We start from the raw sequence: 17,598 nt of genomic DNA on the forward strand, positions 1-17,598 counted from the left end.
AAAATCTTGAAGAAGGAGAGTAAGGTGGAGAAGCAGACTTTGGCGGTCAAGATGAGTGAGCTGGAGGAGCTGATCAAGCTACAGAAGGATGCAGTCAAAGTATGTCCCTTTCTCTTCACTCCCGATGCGTACAAATCAAGACATACTCACCCTCGCCCTTTACATAGCGCGAAGCCAAAGCGCATCACTCGCACTCGTCTGTCCTTTCCTCCTTCCAGAAAGAATCCACGTCCTTCCACACCCTGCGCCAGAAGTTTGAAGCCGCGCAGGCGCGCCTCTCGTCGTCCGAGCAGAACGTAGGTAATGCGCGGAAGTATCTTGAGGAGGCGCAGGAGGGTGTAAGGGATGTGGAGGAGAGGGTCAGGGCGAAGAGGATGGAGGTGGAGGGGTTCAAGGAGGAGAGGAACGTCGGGGAGAAGGAAAGGGTGGTTAAGATGGGGGCATTGAGTGGGAATGCTCCAGCGCAGGGCATGGGAAGTCCATTAAGGAATGGGACCACGGAGCAGATGGGGCACACACAGGCGCCACCGATGAAGGATGTGAGCAGTCCGGGGCGGAAGTCGGGGAGAAAGTTGGGGATCTGGAAGTAGAGCTTGATCGTGGTGCTAGATGCCGCTAGGCCAAGCGCAGGTGAAGATGGACATTGAAGATTGAGGGCTTATATTGCTTATGATGTTTGTTTCGTCTTGTCTATTTCTTTGGGATCGTGTAATCGTACGGTGGTAATGGTAGCCAGCCTTTTTTGTGATTTCGCAGCTGCCAACAGAAAAAAACTGATCACGATCGAAATTCTGTGAACTCACCTCTGGCGCCATGCCTGCAATGCAGCTGAACACGTACTCTCCGCCAGTCGCGCGAGGTGCGCCAAGAGCAACCCACGTTCGCCAGCGACTAGTGGCTTGAAAGCTTGAAGTGTATCCCAACGCATGAACCTCAACTTCGACAGACTCCATGTCGGTGGCCTACACGATTTGCCTGGCAAGCTTTGGTCCCCAAAGTCGCGGAATATCAATCCTGAGCCGCCCAGACGGAAACGGACAAACAAGCGACTTGCCAATATACCACTGAACCGATATGAGAACGACTCGCAAGCTAGAGAGAGCTGGGTACTTAGTATTCAGTATTGAGTCGAGATGAGTCAAATAGGAACAGTGTTCGGTACCAGGAGCATAGGAGGAGACACAAGGTCCAACGTGGGCGACAATTACTTGGGTAAGTCAATGTGGATCGCTCTCCATGATTCTATATTGAAGAAATCTCCAGACCACCAAGCTATTGTCGAACTGTAGCTCGCCCCATAGCCCTTGAAACTCTCATGTAGACCAAGAGGAGTATGCTCGACCGTCCTTTTGTGCAAAACGACCGTTCGCTATACGTTGATGATTTGGTTTTGTTGTTTTGACAACTTCTCTAGTTCGCCATTATGGCCAGTGGCGACGACGAACTCGACGGTCGGAGGGTGACTCTGGTGGACACCCCAGGATTCGACGACACGAATAAAAGCGATACGGATGACCTTGCTATGATAGATGCAGCTCTCGCATTTCTGACCTCATCGTGAGTGAGATTGCCACACATTCCCCAACAACTAACTGATGGTCCCGCGACGTAGGTACGAACAAGGAAAAACACTCTCTCCGGGATCATATACTTGCACCGGATCTCGGATTTCCGGAGGAGCGGACTCTCGACGCGAAATATCAGAATGCTTTGGCATCTGTGCGGGGAGAAGACGCTGGAGAACTTGGCCATCGTCACCAATATATGGGGAGAAGTACCAGCGGCTGTTAGCGAAGCTCGCGAGCCGTCGCAGGAGGTGTTCTTAAGCATGAACAAGAATCTCGCACGTTGAAATGCGAGATGGATGAAGGTGTTTATTATATTCCTCAAAAGTATTCCTTGGGCTAACTCTCTGTTACACAGCTTTGCGCCTCAAAGATCAAGAGCTACGAGACGAGCTTGGTGCTGAAATCAGCAAACTGCAGGGCGAAGCTGATCGGATTCAGCGTGATGCGCAAGACATGGCCTCCCGATACGAATCAGAAAAGAACAGACTCGAGGCTCAGATACGAGTGGCCGCAGAGGTTGCCAGGGTGGAACAGGCGAGGCTGATCAGATAGTATGAAGGGGAGCTCGGGGAACTCGAGCAGAAGATTCGAGAAGGTGTGAACAACCCGGAGGTCTTGGAGCTTCGCAAGAAGATCTTACAGCTTTAGACGCAGATAGCTAACACACCGTCGAGGGCAGGCAAACGAGGTGGTTGTGAGGTCTTGTCACAGTGATGCCGGCGTGGGGTTTGCTTCTTCAGGACCACCGTTCATGTTATGGATTCTCTCCACAGGCTTTCCATGACTTACGGTCTGCATTGTTCCCAAGGTGAGCCGAAATAGTCGAGTGGGAGATACGACGGGGGTTGAGGGACACAACTCTAATTTTGTCTATGCCCACTCATAGACCCTGGACCCCGACGATCGAACGTGACTCTGCTTCTCAACAGCTTCGCCGTACTTGCGCTCATTCGGTTCCGGAGCACCACTTATGTAGTTCACCTGCACCGTGAATACGCAACGCGAAGACAGTATTCTGCATGCGGCTATAATGTGCATAAAACCTCCGTCGTGCGGCGGAGGATAGTCGATGAGCCAGAAATCCTCAACCACAGTTGACTACGTGAGCACTTTGTTGTTATTTCTCTCCCTTAGTATGTTTATGTCGATGATGCACCGTAAAGGTACCAGCACGGCGTGAAGCTCTCAGGCGTCATATACATCCACCACATCTCAGACTTTCGTATGGGCGGCACATCAACTCGGAACTTCAGAATGTTCAGGGAGTTATGCGGCGACTCCACGTTACGGAAAGTGGTCATAGTCACGAACATGTGGGGCGAGGTCTCTCTCAACATGGGCGAGGCCCGTGAGGAGGAGTTGAAGACCCGGGATATCTTCTTCAAGCCTGTGCTAGGCAAGGGCGCGCAGATGAAACGGCATGACAATACATTCGACTCTGCCTGTACGATAATGCGTTGCATCGCGTTCAAGGATCCTCTGGCATTGCGGATCCAGAGGGAGCTGGTGGACGAGAAGAAGGACATCACAGAGGCTGCTGCTGGTGCTGAGCTTGGTCGCGAGTTGCATGAACAGGCGATGAGATACAAGGCAGAGCAACGGAAGCTACAGGATGAAATGAAGCAAGGTATCTTCCGTTCATTTTTCAATTCAACCTTTGCTCTAAAAGTCAAACCCCAAGCGTTGAGGCAGAAGGATGAGCAAGCTCGAGAGGAGTGACAGCGCAGCTAAATCGAGACTTGATGCGCGTGCAAATGAATCGCAACGCGTCCTCATACGCTGAGGAGAAATAAAGGCTCGAAAGAAGGATGGAAGACCTTGAGGCGGCATCTCGCTTAGAAATCGAACGGCAGGTTGTGGAACACAAATGAAGGATGGACGAAGTCAATGACAGGCCAAGTCGCACACAAGAGATGGACTCAATAGAAAGGATGCAGTTAAAAGCGACTGTGAAACGCCTTCAGCAACAGCATGCTGAAGCTGCTCGACGGCCATCTTGACGCGGAATGTTTAGCTCGATCGGGGACGTACTTGACTCGATCTTTCATTTGTGAATCTATCACTTCGTGCTTATGGATCGATGTAAGTGACCAGTGATATGGGAGGTAGAAGAACCATTCACCAGTCAATAAACATCTCTTCTTAGTCGCTCCCGAGGAGTAGCAATCAATCCTGTGTTTAATAGTTCACATATCTGTCATATCGTGGTCCACCATTGCAAGGAATTCGCGGACAGTCGATTTGGTGAGTTGAATGCAATCTCCTATTTGCGAGTTTGAAATAATGCCTCCCATGTGCAGGAGCATACCTTATCGAACAATTATGCATCTATATCGTATGTCTCTTTGGCATGCTGTATACACATTTACATTTACACGAATCACTCACATTCTATAGGGCTCGGATGTACAAACCCCCTTCGCTCGCCGGATTGTATTGTATTTTGATGCGTTGCTAAAGCAAGGTATACAGCTTGTTGGCGACGCGTGAAGTCAACGAAGAGAAGGAGAGACACTGCATGGGCTTGCACGTGCCCTCCCGGGCCAGACGAACGATGAAGTTATGAACCTTCTGAAGTCAGCTAAAGCAAGAAAGCTGTTTCGACCAGCTGCGGTGATGATCCTGCTTCAGTTGGTATGCTTGCACGTTGTTTCATCTTATAGTGTTTCTGTGCTAATGCGTTGTTCTTTTCGATGTCCCATCTACGTTTGTGATTGATCGTTTGAAAACTTCACGCAATCTCTATTTATGAACGGAAGATCGGAACTCTGCAGTATCGCTGCGGTGAAGATCAATGTTCCTCCTTCCTCTCTCCTCCCTGGAGTGCGGCGGTGGTAGGACATCACGCCAAATATGGTACAGGGCTTAAAGTTATATTATCGCTACTTGTCATATATAGAAGAATGACTTGAATTCGCTGTAGCTGCAACCCCAACCCCTCCTCAAGTAAGAACTATACCTTGGTCCCCTTGTTATACGATACTATACTAACACGCGATAGACTCACAGGTACTGAAATCACATAATACATAATGACCTCTGGTCAGAATGTCCTCATAGCGTGAGTCTCTGCCTTCTGTCGGTCATGGCATCATGGCACAACTCATAACGTAGGGTAATGGGAGCCACGGGTAGTGGAAAAACGACGGTGACTCCAACATGATACGATCTTCATCATCACCTGATCGATTTCAATGTCTAGTTCATTAATACAGCTAGCGGAGACGGTTTACGTGTTGGTCTCGGCCTGCGTTCGTGTACGAGCGAGGTTCAACTGTCCAAGCCTTTTCAAGTGGATGATCGTCTAGTCACGCTCATCGATACCCCCGGCTTCGACGACACAACAAAGAGCGATGCAGACATATTAGCAATGATCGCAGCCTTCCTCGCGAGCACGTATGTGAAACTTCTTCTGATATAACATCACCTAAAATCCTACAAGTTATCGACAGGGGACAACACTCTCCGGGGTGATCTACATCCACCGCATCTCTGACTTCCGTATGGGAGGTATCTCGACGCGCAATTTCAAGATGTTTCGCAAGCTCTGTGGCGAAGCGACATTGCGAAATGTCGTGTTAGTGTCGAATATGTGGAGCCAGGTGTCGCCTCAGGTTGGAGAGGCTCGCGAGGCAGAACTTGCCTCCGACCCCGCGTTCTTCAAACCGGTCTTGGACAAAGGTGCACAATTCATGCGGAATGACAACACATTCGAGGGTGCGAAGTGTATTCTGGGCCGCATCATTCAGAATCACCCACTACCCCTGTGCATCCAGACGGAGCTGGTCGATGAGGGGAGGACAGTCGTGGACACCACAGCTGGAGCCGAACTTGATCGCGAGCTCCGTGACCAGGTGGAGAAACATAGAGAGGAAATGCGGCAGGTCCAGAACGAGATGAGTGAAGGTAAATTTCCCGTTCGCTCTGTGGACTCGGACACCTAGTACTTATCGCCTTTCCGCAGCAATACGACTTAAGGACGAGGAAACGAAGTTGGAGTTGCAATCGCGTACCAACGAGCTTCAAGCAGAAATCCAGCGAGTACGCGATAGTGCTCAGAACCTGGCTACGAATTACCACACGGAGACGGCCAGGCTTCAGCAACAGATGAAAGAAATCGGGGAAGCCACACAGAGGGAGAGGGATTCGCTCATTGCACAATACGAAGGCCGTCTGAACAGTGTGAACCACGACTTGCAGCAGATACAGCGAACAAGCGACAACGAACTTGTGGCATTGAGGACGAGCATTCAGCAATTAGAGGCACAGAAAGAGGAGGCTGCAAGGCGCGCGGCGCAGGCGCGAAAGAGGCGCAGGAGAGGACCATTTGGCATACGATGGTAGCCGCAGCAAGTCTGTCGTGTGAGGGTCGGGCCCTCGGGTCGCGGCCTTTCTAGCTATCCAAGGACACTGTTCATAGTTCACGGCCGTTCGTGGATTACTATGCACTCATTTGTATCACCTAATAGTATGCGCTATGCCTGTAGTAGTTTACCATACGGGCTCCTCTCGGGTAGCGCACTTGTACTGCGCCGCTCGGAGTGTGCATAAAGTTACTTTTCGACCTTATTACTGTGCTCGCCTGGCTTTGAATTTCCGCTAATCTAATAGGTAAAAAGGTATATGTACACATTTTGAACCCCCCACGCAGATAAAGAGCAAGCTCCCCAACTAAGACAGTGAATCGCGCAGGCTTCGTAGACGTCCACACGATGCTACAAACACCCCTCAAGCAGAACACCAACGTCCATTTCCACTCTACGAACACGAGCGCCCTCAAGACAGACGACAAAAAAACCCACTTTCGCAAACAAGAGAAGCTTCGGACTATAGTCAAACGGGAGCTCCGTAACGCCACCTTCGAGGCAAGTTGGGTGCCGGACACCTTCTGTCCAGCCGACCCAACTGTTGTTACCAGAGTTCTTGATTTGTTGAAGAAACAACAAGTGTTCACGACAACGCTGGGCGGAGAGCAAGTCGTTCTCACTAACTGGCCAGCACCCGGCGCTGGGGAGAGACAATTCTATGCACCATTTATACAGAAACTCAACGCTATCATCGATGCCTTCAAAGCCCTTTATCCTAATCAATACGCCAGGTCTTTTTTCGCCGGCACAAGGTTCTACGTCTATGATAGAAGCATGTTGGGCTCCGTCGACGGCGAGGCTGCATTGAAACCGGATCTCCTAGCTAGTAAAACCACCCTTGATGGAGGCCTACGCATCTACTGGTATCATGCCATGCTGGCCGGCGAGGTTAGGCTTAGCTGGCCGGAGCTCGTAGCTCAAGCGGCTACCTACGCACGATGCATGTTCGCCGCGACAGAGCACCACGTCTTCATCCCCATCCTTTGTCTGAACCATGCCGAAGGTTCGTTCCGTCTCTGTTTATACCATCGTGGCGGGTTATTGGCGAGTACGGCGATGAATCTGAAGATGATTGTCGGGTTTCACTTGTTTGTATCCACCATTGTCGGCCTCTGGCAATGGGATTCGTTAAAGAAGGCCGGATGCGAGCCATCTATGTCTCACTCACACATCAGTTTCAATGATTGTCAGTATCGCATCACCGCTGTTCTCTGCCGTCGCCAAGCTATCCGTGCTCGGGCAACCAGCGTCTTTGTCGTCCAGAAGGACGAAACACCGGCCGACGAAGGCATCAAAACACGATCTCAAGTCCGTGACAACATGGCGCGCGTATTGCTGCTGAACGATAAGAAGCTTGAACCTTGGTCCCGCTTGAGCCCCTTTGATGACTTGATCCCCCTTCCTCCATCGGTGACAAAACATATTGCCCCGATTCAGTTCCCTGATACTTTCATCGTCAAATGTTCCCACCAACCTGATGGTCGTCACAAGGAGGAGGATGTCTTCCACTCCGTGCAAGGGTTCATCGGTATCCCCGAGATCTTGGGTGGTTATGAAGCTGAACAGTTCAATATCCCGACGGAGCATACCGCGGTGAAATGGGACATTATCTCGCATGATAAAGTTGGTCTCGATTCAGACGATTCAGACGATTCAGACGATTCAGACGATTCAGACGGTTACGGGAGTGATGCTGAAGAAAACACGGTAGCAGCGGACGAGGTAGAGGACTTGGAAAACCTCATCGTCCCAATCGAGTATAAGACCGACGATGGTAGTGACGACAATGACGACAGGAGGGGAAGCGGTAGCTACGTCGACCACCATGAAGATAGTGACCACACAGCAGATGGGAACAGTGATGGCAACGAAGGTGTTGGCAGCGTTGAAGACGATAGCAACCATGAAGACGATGCGGCAATTCAGGAAGTAAAGCCTCATCAAAATCACACCATTGAAATCCGACGTCATCGTCATCTCATTATCAAGACTGTGGGACGACGTCTTGAGCTTGTTGATGGCCCCAGAACGCTTGCGCGCGCCATACAACACGCAATAATCGGTCAGTTTATTCACATATTCGTCATCGGTCCGTCCTGCTCATCCCTACCAGGACATTGTGCATTGTTCACAGTTGGCAGTTATTTGCACCGTGATGTTAGCAACGGCAACATAGTCGTGCTGCCTAAACCTATAGATGGCTGCAAGATCCCTCCCATGTAAGTCTAAGAGTAGTCCTTCCCGCGCGGCGACCGATTTCATAACTTTATACAGCCTATCTTCAACCGTTCGAAGCAATCAATGCATTGCGGTCCTCATCGACGGCGATGTTGCAAAAGAGTGGGGTAGCAGAGAGCAAGCCTCTCACCGATCCGTCAGTACCCACAGTTGCTCGAACTGAATGCTTCGTCTGATCTATTTTCCAGGGCACGCTACCTTTCATTTCAGCACAAGTAGCTGATCGGTGGCTTGTTGGATTGCCGCCCTCCCATACCCCCATTGATGATCTGGAGTCGTTTGTCTGGGTACTTCTCTATGAACTCCTTCGCTGGACGGCTAAGAAAACCAAACGGGAGAAAGCATGGTGGAAGCAAATGAACGCCGTCAGGCTCGACATCGCGGCTCTCTCGAAGCACGCCACCCTTTCAATGTGGGCGGACCCAGAGTTGTACAAGCAGATCAAACTCTCTTCGATCCTCCGGCCATTCCGAAAATTACTGCACAAATTGTTTGCGAGCGCAGCTTCCTTTGAAAAAGAGATGCGTACCACTTCCGAAGCGGACCTCATCGATTTGTTCAATCGTGCGTACATACAATTCGTTCGGATCTTAGAAGGCCATATCCCTCTTCTTCCCACCACATTCACTTTAAGAAGGGATTCTAAGGACAAGGGGGTTTCAAAGGGCTTGAAAAAGGGAAAGAAGGGAATTTGAGTCGGTTCACCTTTTCTTTTTTCTATGTAACTACCACAGTAGCAAGCTTTGAAGATGGATGTCATGCCGATTGATCAATGCCCCGTCGTCTCTTTTTGTGGGAGCGGTGACTCGTTTGGTGTACCGAAGGCTACGATACCCAGAAGGCGTCCAATTCACCAGCTTCATCGACCGCTTCATCCAATAATAGACGTCGTCCGCACCATCCGGTGACGACAAATATACGCGGTTGTAACTTCGAGCGGGACTTATCTGAACATCAATTGGGCACGCCGTGTACTGAACAATGTCGCACAGCTCTGGAATTCTTTCTGATGTAGATCGACATTCAGTGCTGCTAACGGGGCTTCTCGCAGTCGACAAAGGATTACAGGCCGCAACTTTTACACTATGAAATGTGTTGTTAGCCATTAAGTGAGCACGCTTTTGAGCTATATCGCTGCAGGGGATTGATACTTTTGTTCTGGGGATTTCATCTTGCGGTACCAACGAAGGCTCCGGATTTCTACCCGAGGTTTGTCTCCTTTGGTGGCACATCCCAGCGACGAAGCCAGGACATATCAACAGCGAAAATTGACAAACTCATGACAAGATCTCAAGTAGTCAGCCAGGAGAACAACTCACCGGACACCCATGGAGCTCTTTCGAATTCCACCGCTGCTCCACTCTTCGTGATCGGTATTTCTCGTTTCTGATGTTATCATGTCGCTAGATGCCATTGGGTACAAATACGAACGCTGTTGGGACCGTGGCACGTACTTCCGCTTGATCAATGGTTTTTAGTACCCCCAGTATCCTGTCACTTGTGGGTGTCGCCTTCTGGCTATGGATTAAGAATAGGCGTCCCGATGCTACTACCCTCCCGGCCCTCCAAGTTGGCCTTTTGTTGGTAATCTACTCAGACTTCCGGGACAGCGCCTGTGGCACCGTCTCACCGAATGGAAGGAGAGATACGGTGTGTGCTTTCCGTGCCTTTCTTCCCCATCACTCACAGTGGTCCTCAGGGCAGATGGTTTACCTCCATGGGCTAGACGGCACTACCATCCTTTTCCTGAACAACGTGAAGTTAGTTTTGAAACGTATGTCGGGTGTTGATCCTTAGATTGAATGTCCGTGTTGTGTTTCTACAGCTTATGCCCTTATGCATGCACGATCACGGCTGGAAGCTTCAGCGCAAGTTAGCGCGGAGTGGTATGAGTCTTGATGCCGTCAAAAGGTCTCACTCTTCGCTAGAGGATGTCGCAGCCATGCTAAGTGAGTCGTTACGAGTGGACCCGGAAACATTTACCCATCACATCCGACTGTATGTTCCATTGGAGTCGACTTCTCTACATCTATCGTCTACTGACACATCTGCTCAGCTAAGCAACCCCACTCGCTGTTGTTCCGAAACGACATTCAACGTAACAGACGTATTGTACAAGATTGTACAAGACTCGCTGAGCAAACCGTTTGATCACGTCAAGAAACAAATCGTAAGTCTGCCTGTACCCACGTACACAATCGTTAAAATTTTTCGAGGTCCGCCCTCGCTTGTTCAGCAATCACTCGCAGACGAACTTAAGACGATGAAGATTTCGCCAGCAGACAAGAATACGAGAAAAGGTAGATGAGTTGCGGTATACTGTACTTATTGCTTATTGTCTGGCATTGCACATAGCGCGCTGGAGGACTTTAGATGCAAGATTCGGCCAAGATCTGAAGAACGGGTGCGCTAGTGCGAGGTTGGGCTGCGGCGGTATTATACATGGCTTGATGGACGCGTATAAGGCAGGGCAACTATTCTAGTTAAGTTCAGTGTAAAATCATACAATACCAAAGAGATTATGGGGCACCAATACACCAAAGGGCCGCCCTTTCCTCATACAAAAATCTGATGTCGCTGACTCGCTCGGTTCCCAACGAGTAATTCCTTTCCAGGAAGCAGCGGAGATTGCCACAGTTTGGCGATGAGTGCTTTCCCACGCCGAGCGCCCGACCTTCCTGAATCGGCGCGCCCTCACCTCCAACCATCAATCTTCCCGCCCACCATGTCCGGATTTCCCGTTATTCTTCTCCTTGTCGTGACACTGGGCGTAATGACTTCTGCTGCTTTGTTTACACCAAAGGGTCCCCATCAAGTGTACGCTTCATTGAACTCGTATCTGTCTATTGCCTCAATTCCATAACAGGACAATTCGAACCGCCATTATGCTCACCGTAGCAGCCTGCTACCTACTATGGATGGTCACGTACATGGCCCAGCTACATCCTTTAGTTGGTGAGCAGGAAAGTCCCCTGTATCGTTTCCTGTCTGACGGTACCTCGTCGCAGCGCCGCGTCGTTCGCCTTTAGCTGAGTGATGGCTGTGGTGGGCATGTACTGGGTACGTTTCTTTCTTCCACGCGACGTCCAAACTCTCACCCTCGATTAGACATTTTTCGTTTACCGTGGTTTCCACCGCTTTGTTCAAAAGACTGTCTCTCGGCCTCAGTCACTACAACCGCTGTCAGCTACATCCTACTCGAATAGCATAATGGGAACCCAATAAAGGTTCTGAACCGATGAAAGTTAGTAAGTGTACATGGTTGCCCAACAGTCTGGCAAGGGGCCTGGAATAAAAAACTATGAAGTGTCCTCACTTGCATCACCGTCCCAACCTGCTGTCGAAGTACCCGATCCGCTGAGTGTCTCGTCTTTGTCATTTGACTTGTCTTTGCCCTTGCCCTTGCCAAACTTGGCTTGGATTTCCCCATCGTTCAGCGAGTCCATCCCCCAACCACGTCGACTGTCAATGAGATTCCACCCTCGACCACTACCCCATCCAGCTTCGTCATCTTCATCCATTCTATCATCGCCCACCTCCGACCCATTCCACGAAACGTCTCCCTCGGCCGCCGTAGATTCCCAATCTTTTGCATCCTCGCTGCTCTCGCCCTCACCATAACAGCTCCCCTCTTGCCCAGGAATCCAATCTGAAGGTATCAAGTCTACACTTCTCTCACCATCCTGATACTCGTCCCATTCGTTATGATTATCGCTGAGTGTTAGAGATGGAGCTCCATCTGGCGTGCCTTGTGACCAAATGGGCGGTTTGGTGTCTCTCGGCCCCCCGATGAGTTCTACCATCCACGTATTTTGCCGGCCATCTCTCTGTAGTAATAAGTGCGGCGACTTGTCCACTCCTTGCAACAGGAACTCTATCCATCCACCGCAGAGGGTTGAGATCTCTGGATCAAACCACAATTCTTCAAAACGCACGAACGCCTCACGCTCTTCCTCCATCCGCGCCTTAACCGCCTCGCCAATCGCGTGGATTGCTACAGGCTTCCGGGAGCTCGGGTGCGCAGGATGGATGTCCGCTCTGAGAAGCCTATGCGCCTCTCGATGTATGCCCTTCGTTTCCAAATCCTTCCACATTTCATCCACTAGTTTCCTTGCTTCCTTCCGCTTCCCTTCAAAGTTCTCTTTCTGTCGGAATGCGGCGACCTGAGACGCTCCACCCAAAGCGTCATCCCGCCCATACGGATCCTCCTCGCATGTCCTCCCTACGCTCGAAATGTCAACATCGTATCCCCATTCTGCCGCAGTACTCGTACACCAGTCGTTAAACTCTTCTAGAGTCCATTCAAATTTGTGATCCTGGTGGCGGAATACGCGCGTTGTTCGTCCCGTTGGGTCCGGGAACCCATTGCGAGCTGAAGGTGGAGCATCGGGAGCGGTAAAGCGCGCGTTAAATGTGTACGATGGGGTTGTTATCAAGAAGAAGCGAGGCTGGTATATTCCTAGAATCACTGGTGCGTAGAAGGGAAGGATATGTTCTGGTAGATGCTCGATTCTAATGTTTAATATGTCAGCGAGTAGCTTGTGTGCGAAGCCCCAAATGTCTTTACTCACACCTCAGATGACGTGATGCATTCAATGTCCAAGAACTCCTCGTTCACTACCTCAAGGCCCCCCAGCCAAATCTTGGATTCCATCTCCTCCCATCGTATGGTTTGAAGGGTCCTGATGTATGTTGGCGTTACCGGTGTCTTCCCACCTAGGTCGATGCCTTGTACAGCGGATTGGTATGCTTGCTCAGGTGGGGGTGGTGGTGCAATACTCTGCAGGGCGAATTCCAGATCGGGTTCGTATATGTCTAGACCAATAATACGTTTAGGGTTGAGGTTGATGATTTCGTCCGCTGAATCTAATTCTGGTACCGGGGATAATATGTCTGGCGGTGGTGCACGGAGCCATGGCGCGGGTTGAGCCAACACACTGAGTAACTGACCCTCTCCACACCCAATATCAAGAATCTTCAACGTCGTCCTGCGTCAGGCTACTTTGAACACGCAATATGACAAAGGCTACTCACCGAAGTGATCCGCTGGTTTCGCAAGATGTTGAGAATCCATATCCGCCGCTGAAGTACAAGCGGTGGATAGAACGTCACTTTGAGTTCGGATTCAGGATCGGCGTCATGGTCGGTCTCTGGTTCGCTTGATATCTCAATCCCTTGAAACTCGACTTCCAGCCCAGGTGTTGAGAGCGGCGATGGTCCGAGTGATTCTCGTCTGGGTAGATTCGATGGAAAGTTGTTGGGACTTGGTGGTGCTGGTGAAAATGACATGTCGGATATTCTCGCCACTAAGGAGTACCGTTTGAATCAGTACAGAAAGAAAGTGTGATCTTGCGCTATAAGTAACTAGTTCCAACGCCTCGAGGTAAAGGCCAGATCACTCCCACCTTACAACAATGAGAACATGCGTTGCGAGGAAACGTTGATTTGTGAAACAAAGCGTAAAGTCGACTGCATGTTCTCTTTCTTTAGCTAGATCCGCCTCATGGACTGCGCTCACTTTAACTGGATAATCATTGTTGCCTAACGTCAGATTATCGCGACCGTGAGAGTATTTCAAAAAAGGAAATTTTAGTCGCCAGAATAACTTTGCAGGCAGCAGCAATCTCAAATTTTATGCACCAAGTTAGATGAGCAACCTCATCTCTGCGGTCTCTTGGGTTCGCAGGGGTGTAGCCGAGCAACACCCCTCAAAATATGTCCTCGATGACAAGGAACTCGAACGTGTAAGCACCTTGGCCCGGATAGAACTGGAAGATGCGAAGCTAGAGCTGGAAAGGGCGCATGAAGCTGCGAAAGGGATGGGGAAGGGAGCTGAGGGGGATGAAGGGGACGACGTGGTAGACGACGATGGCGACGACGCTTGGGTTGAGTGAGTACGTTCTTCTCCTTTATTGCATTCACCGTCATTTTTTGTTAAACGGGGTTCTCAGCGATGAGGATTCGGAGGGCAAAGAATCAGAGGGCAAGGACGATGCGATGGATGTCGATGGCGAACCGAACACGCAACCAAAAAATGATCCAGATGATCTATCTGCGTACAAACTAGACGAATACGACGACGATACACATTCTTCCAGTATGTACATCCTTCTGTGCATCTGCTTCACCCGTTGACTCTCCACGAAGATCCAGGACCATTCAGCAATATAAAAGGCCTCACGTACTACAAGGACAACGAAGAGGACCCGTACATAACCCTCAAAGACGTGCGTACCCAAATGATTGGTTTTTACGAGGAAATACACATGATTATTGTAGGATCCGGAGGACGAAAGGGAAGAACTGGAGATCTACCCTACTGACAACCTCCTAGTCGTCGCTAAAACCGAAGACGAGATATCCCAACTAGAGATCTACGTTTACGACGAGTCCCAAGATAATCTATATACCCACCACGATCTCATGTTGCCCAATTTCCCGCTATGCCTTGAATGGCTCGACTTCTCTCCCGCACCGATATCTACTCCTTCACACACCGCACCGAAAGCAAATGAGTTGCGACAGATGGGCAACTACATTGCTGTCGGCACCCTCGATCCTGAAATAGAGATTTGGTCGCTGGATGTTGTTGACCCCATGTACCCCGACTCCATACTTGGTCGTCCAGACAAGACTGCCGCCCACATTCCCGTACCTCTTGGAACCGGAAAAAAGAAAAAGAAGAAGACCAAGCACCGCGCTGCCTCTTCAGCATATCACGTAGGTGCAGTCCTGAGCTTATCGTGGAACAAAACGCACAGAAATATGCTAGCCAGTGCTTCCGCCGATCGAACGGTGAAGCTCTGGGATTTGAGCAGGGATCCTACTATTTCCGGAGAGGGTGGAGGTGCTATTCGAAGTTTTGATGATGTGCACAAAGATACGGTGCAATCGGTGCAATGGAACGACAAGGAGCCAACGGTGTTGCTAACTGGGAGCTATGATCGTACCGTGCGGACGTTCGACTCTCGCGCGCCAGGTGCTGGTGTGGGTGCTGTCGTTGGGTCTGATGTAGAGGCTCTGCGTTGGGATCCTTGGGAAGCACATGGTTTCTACGTACGCTAGTTTTCTTCTTGTTGCGGAGAGGATGTCTCACCTGAGTTTGCAGGTTTCCCTGGAGAACGGTCTTGTATTGAACTTCGACGCGCGGACACTACCGTCTAACCTCAACGATCCGTCCCCTGCGCGTTTTACACTGAGTGCACACGATGGTGCCGCGTCTGCACTGGACGTCAACCCACACATCCGAGGGTGCATAGTCACTGGCGGTGCTGATAAAATGGTGAAAGTCTGGAATGTCATCGATGCCGAAGATGACGGTGGTAAGCGAAGTGTTAGCTTGGTTACTTCACGAGATCTCGGTGTGGTAAGTGATAGTGGTCCCCGCCCAACCCAGTGTTCAAATCTGACTGTTTCCGCCATCAGGGCAAGGTGTTCTCAACAGTTTTCTCTCCCGATGACCCCCTGACTCTCGCAGCGGGTGGTTCGAAAGCTAAGCTCCAGCTCTGGGATGTGGGCGCGAATTTCGGTGCCAGGAAGGCCTTTGGGGCTAAATTGAAGGCCGCGGGTAAGGCTCTCCGCGAAAGAAACGAGGCGGAAAATCGCGGTGGAGTTATTGGAGTTGTCAGCGATGGTGAAGAGAGTGACGGCGTGGATAATGATGATTGATGTTGTACATAATGTATACATTCCACTTCCTGCATCTACAGTGTACAGAAAATTCGTGAAGCGGTAGGCGCCGAGTACCGGAGCATGTGATTCGTGATTCGTGAATCCCGCTTCGTGCTTGCGCCGACCACGACGGTCACGAAGCTTCAATTCACTGTCAACACCAGAAGTGCCATGGCCAGCCCAGCATCGGCTTTGGCGGCGGCGGCGGCGTCGTCGTCCCCAACGGTGTCCGGGCCTTCGTCCCCCAATACGGCGACACTACGGTCGATGTATAACCGCGCCGCAAAAGCCTTTCTGAACCGAGATATTTCACTTACCAACTCCTTGCTGCACTCAGCGTTTTCATTAATATCTTCACCACCCACCTCACCGTCGTCGAAGGCGGACCCCCTCGATGGTCAGCGACGGAAATGGGATATCCTGCGTATAACAATGGAGACAACATTGTACGCTTCACCCCGCAACCCCACAGACCCCATACCCCAGGATCTCCGTGAATTGTTAATTCAAACACCCCACTCGCTCGTTCAGTCAATGTACGCCCGCTCGCTAGAACTATTTACGCCGGCAATGGACGGACAGCACAAAAGGGACTCGGCATATTTGCCGTCTCAAGTTCTCGTTACTTTAATTTATTCAACTCTGAAATTGGATTGCCCGGATGTTGGAAGGAAATTCATTGAGGAATGGCTTGCCCGATGGGGTCTTATCGGATTGGACACCAACGAGGATGGAGGGTACGACAAAGTCATAGAACTGTATTGTTTACAGGTATTGCCCAAAGTCCAGGATTGGGCATACGCAAGAGAGTTCCTTGACTATGAAACCCAGCTTGCGAAGGAGAAACGAGAGGTGTGTAACGTTGTTGCCTGCATTCTCTCCCGCTTACATTAACTCCAGGCTCTGAAGACATCCCTTCACGCGCTGCACGAGCAATATTTGAAATCACTGGCTCCTCCAGAACCTGTCCCCCTCAAACCGACGGCGAACGGATCAGCTACTCCAAATGGAAATGGGCATGCTAACAAGCGATCGCATTCACCAGCACCGTCCGCAGCATCGACTTCTTCGTCCCTCTCTACCACATCTACTCACACAGCTGTGCCGTCAACGCCTCGTGACCTAAGAAACGGCCGCCCGGCCCTCCAGAGGCAACGGAACGGCTCGTCAGCATCCCTTTCGTCCACGGACTCGACAGCGACAGCGACCCCGCGTAGTCAGCAACGACGTAGCTCATCGCGTCGAAGTCCATCACATCATAGTAGCTCGCACCGCTCCAGCGTCTCGGCTGTTCTTCCCTTTCGTTCACACATTCAAACACAACAGCCGGTCGCGGTCCGTCCACCCAGCGCGTATTCCCTCATCAAAGCGTTCCTCCAACCGTATTTCACCACGTCGAAATTCACCACGTTCTTTGTTCTATTCATCATCTTCCCTTTGGTGTCGTTGTTTTTCCGAGTGAGAGGGCGGCGGAAATTGGTTGGCCCAGGATCGAGGGCTAGCGCTGGGATCGCTACGGCGGACCTCGTACGAAAAAGATTACAGGCCGCGGAAGGCGCGGGGATGGTAGGAAGAGTATGGGGAGAAGTCGTAAGGGCAGTTCTCGATACTGTGAAGATGGGCGGCAGTGGGCTAGTATAGTATTGTGATTCAGGTCTAATCTTTAATCAAGGTTTTTGAATGTGGGTGGATTGGCAGGAGATAGGAGCAGAATTAAGGCGCATGTTCCTCTTTCTATAGCGCTAGCTAGCTAA

General features: G+C 50.7%; 9 protein-coding genes across 9 annotated transcripts; 8 read left to right on the forward strand and 1 right to left on the reverse strand.

The window, feature by feature from the left end:
* Positions 1 to 51: 51 nt before the first annotated feature.
* Positions 52 to 590, forward strand: PC9H_009447 (uncharacterized protein; the record flags this gene model as incomplete). Its single annotated transcript, XM_036778949.1, has 2 exons — positions 52 to 99; positions 168 to 590. 2 exons carry the CDS (start codon positions 52 to 54, stop codon positions 588 to 590), a joined length of 471 nt encoding a protein of 156 aa, XP_036628338.1.
* An 833-nt stretch (positions 591 to 1,423) lies between these two features.
* Positions 1,424 to 2,120, forward strand: PC9H_009448 (uncharacterized protein; the record flags this gene model as incomplete). The annotated part of the gene is made up of 3 exons (XM_036778950.1): positions 1,424 to 1,557; positions 1,705 to 1,847; positions 1,924 to 2,120. The coding sequence occupies 3 exons, from the start codon at positions 1,424 to 1,426 to the stop codon at positions 2,118 to 2,120; spliced, it is 474 nt and encodes a 157-aa protein (XP_036628339.1).
* A 702-nt stretch (positions 2,121 to 2,822) lies between these two features.
* On the forward strand, positions 2,823 to 3,287 carry PC9H_009449 (uncharacterized protein; the record flags this gene model as incomplete). Its single annotated transcript, XM_036778951.1, has 2 exons — positions 2,823 to 3,195; positions 3,238 to 3,287. 2 exons carry the CDS (start codon positions 2,823 to 2,825, stop codon positions 3,285 to 3,287), a joined length of 423 nt encoding a protein of 140 aa, XP_036628340.1.
* A 1,313-nt stretch (positions 3,288 to 4,600) lies between these two features.
* PC9H_009450 (uncharacterized protein) lies at positions 4,601 to 5,912 on the forward strand (the record flags this gene model as incomplete). Its single annotated transcript, XM_036778952.1, has 5 exons — positions 4,601 to 4,629; positions 4,683 to 4,716; positions 4,771 to 4,964; positions 5,011 to 5,474; positions 5,533 to 5,912. The coding sequence occupies 5 exons, from the start codon at positions 4,601 to 4,603 to the stop codon at positions 5,910 to 5,912; spliced, it is 1,101 nt and encodes a 366-aa protein (XP_036628341.1).
* A 368-nt stretch (positions 5,913 to 6,280) lies between these two features.
* On the forward strand, positions 6,281 to 8,868 carry PC9H_009451 (uncharacterized protein; the record flags this gene model as incomplete). Its single annotated transcript, XM_036778953.1, has 4 exons — positions 6,281 to 7,997; positions 8,070 to 8,154; positions 8,210 to 8,309; positions 8,362 to 8,868. 4 exons carry the CDS (start codon positions 6,281 to 6,283, stop codon positions 8,866 to 8,868), a joined length of 2,409 nt encoding a protein of 802 aa, XP_036628342.1.
* A 772-nt stretch (positions 8,869 to 9,640) lies between these two features.
* Positions 9,641 to 10,072, forward strand: PC9H_009452 (uncharacterized protein; the record flags this gene model as incomplete). The annotated part of the gene is made up of 3 exons (XM_036778954.1): positions 9,641 to 9,823; positions 9,863 to 9,947; positions 9,999 to 10,072. The coding sequence occupies 3 exons, from the start codon at positions 9,641 to 9,643 to the stop codon at positions 10,070 to 10,072; spliced, it is 342 nt and encodes a 113-aa protein (XP_036628343.1).
* An 826-nt stretch (positions 10,073 to 10,898) lies between these two features.
* On the forward strand, positions 10,899 to 11,210 carry VMA9 (H(+)-transporting V0 sector ATPase subunit e; the record flags this gene model as incomplete). The annotated part of the gene is made up of 3 exons (XM_036778955.1): positions 10,899 to 10,990; positions 11,040 to 11,128; positions 11,182 to 11,210. 3 exons carry the CDS (start codon positions 10,899 to 10,901, stop codon positions 11,208 to 11,210), a joined length of 210 nt encoding a protein of 69 aa, XP_036628344.1.
* A 262-nt stretch (positions 11,211 to 11,472) lies between these two features.
* PC9H_009454 (uncharacterized protein) lies at positions 11,473 to 13,462 on the reverse strand (the record flags this gene model as incomplete). The annotated part of the gene is made up of 3 exons (XM_036778956.1): positions 11,473 to 12,685; positions 12,745 to 13,148; positions 13,208 to 13,462. The coding sequence occupies 3 exons, from the start codon at positions 13,460 to 13,462 to the stop codon at positions 11,473 to 11,475; spliced, it is 1,872 nt and encodes a 623-aa protein (XP_036628345.1).
* Positions 13,463 to 13,821: 359 nt separating this feature from the next.
* PC9H_009455 (uncharacterized protein) lies at positions 13,822 to 17,485 on the forward strand (the record flags this gene model as incomplete). The annotated part of the gene is made up of 8 exons (XM_036778957.1): positions 13,822 to 14,063; positions 14,125 to 14,270; positions 14,321 to 14,400; positions 14,453 to 15,229; positions 15,282 to 15,539; positions 15,599 to 15,740; positions 16,029 to 16,696; positions 16,745 to 17,485. 8 exons carry the CDS (start codon positions 13,822 to 13,824, stop codon positions 17,483 to 17,485), a joined length of 3,054 nt encoding a protein of 1,017 aa, XP_036628346.1.
* Between the last annotated feature and the right edge of the window lie 113 nt (positions 17,486 to 17,598).

Source organism: Pleurotus ostreatus (assembly GCF_014466165.1).
Source record: "Pleurotus ostreatus strain PC9 chromosome Unknown scaffold_7, whole genome shotgun sequence".
NCBI classification, from domain to species: Eukaryota; Fungi; Basidiomycota; class Agaricomycetes; order Agaricales; family Pleurotaceae; genus Pleurotus; species Pleurotus ostreatus.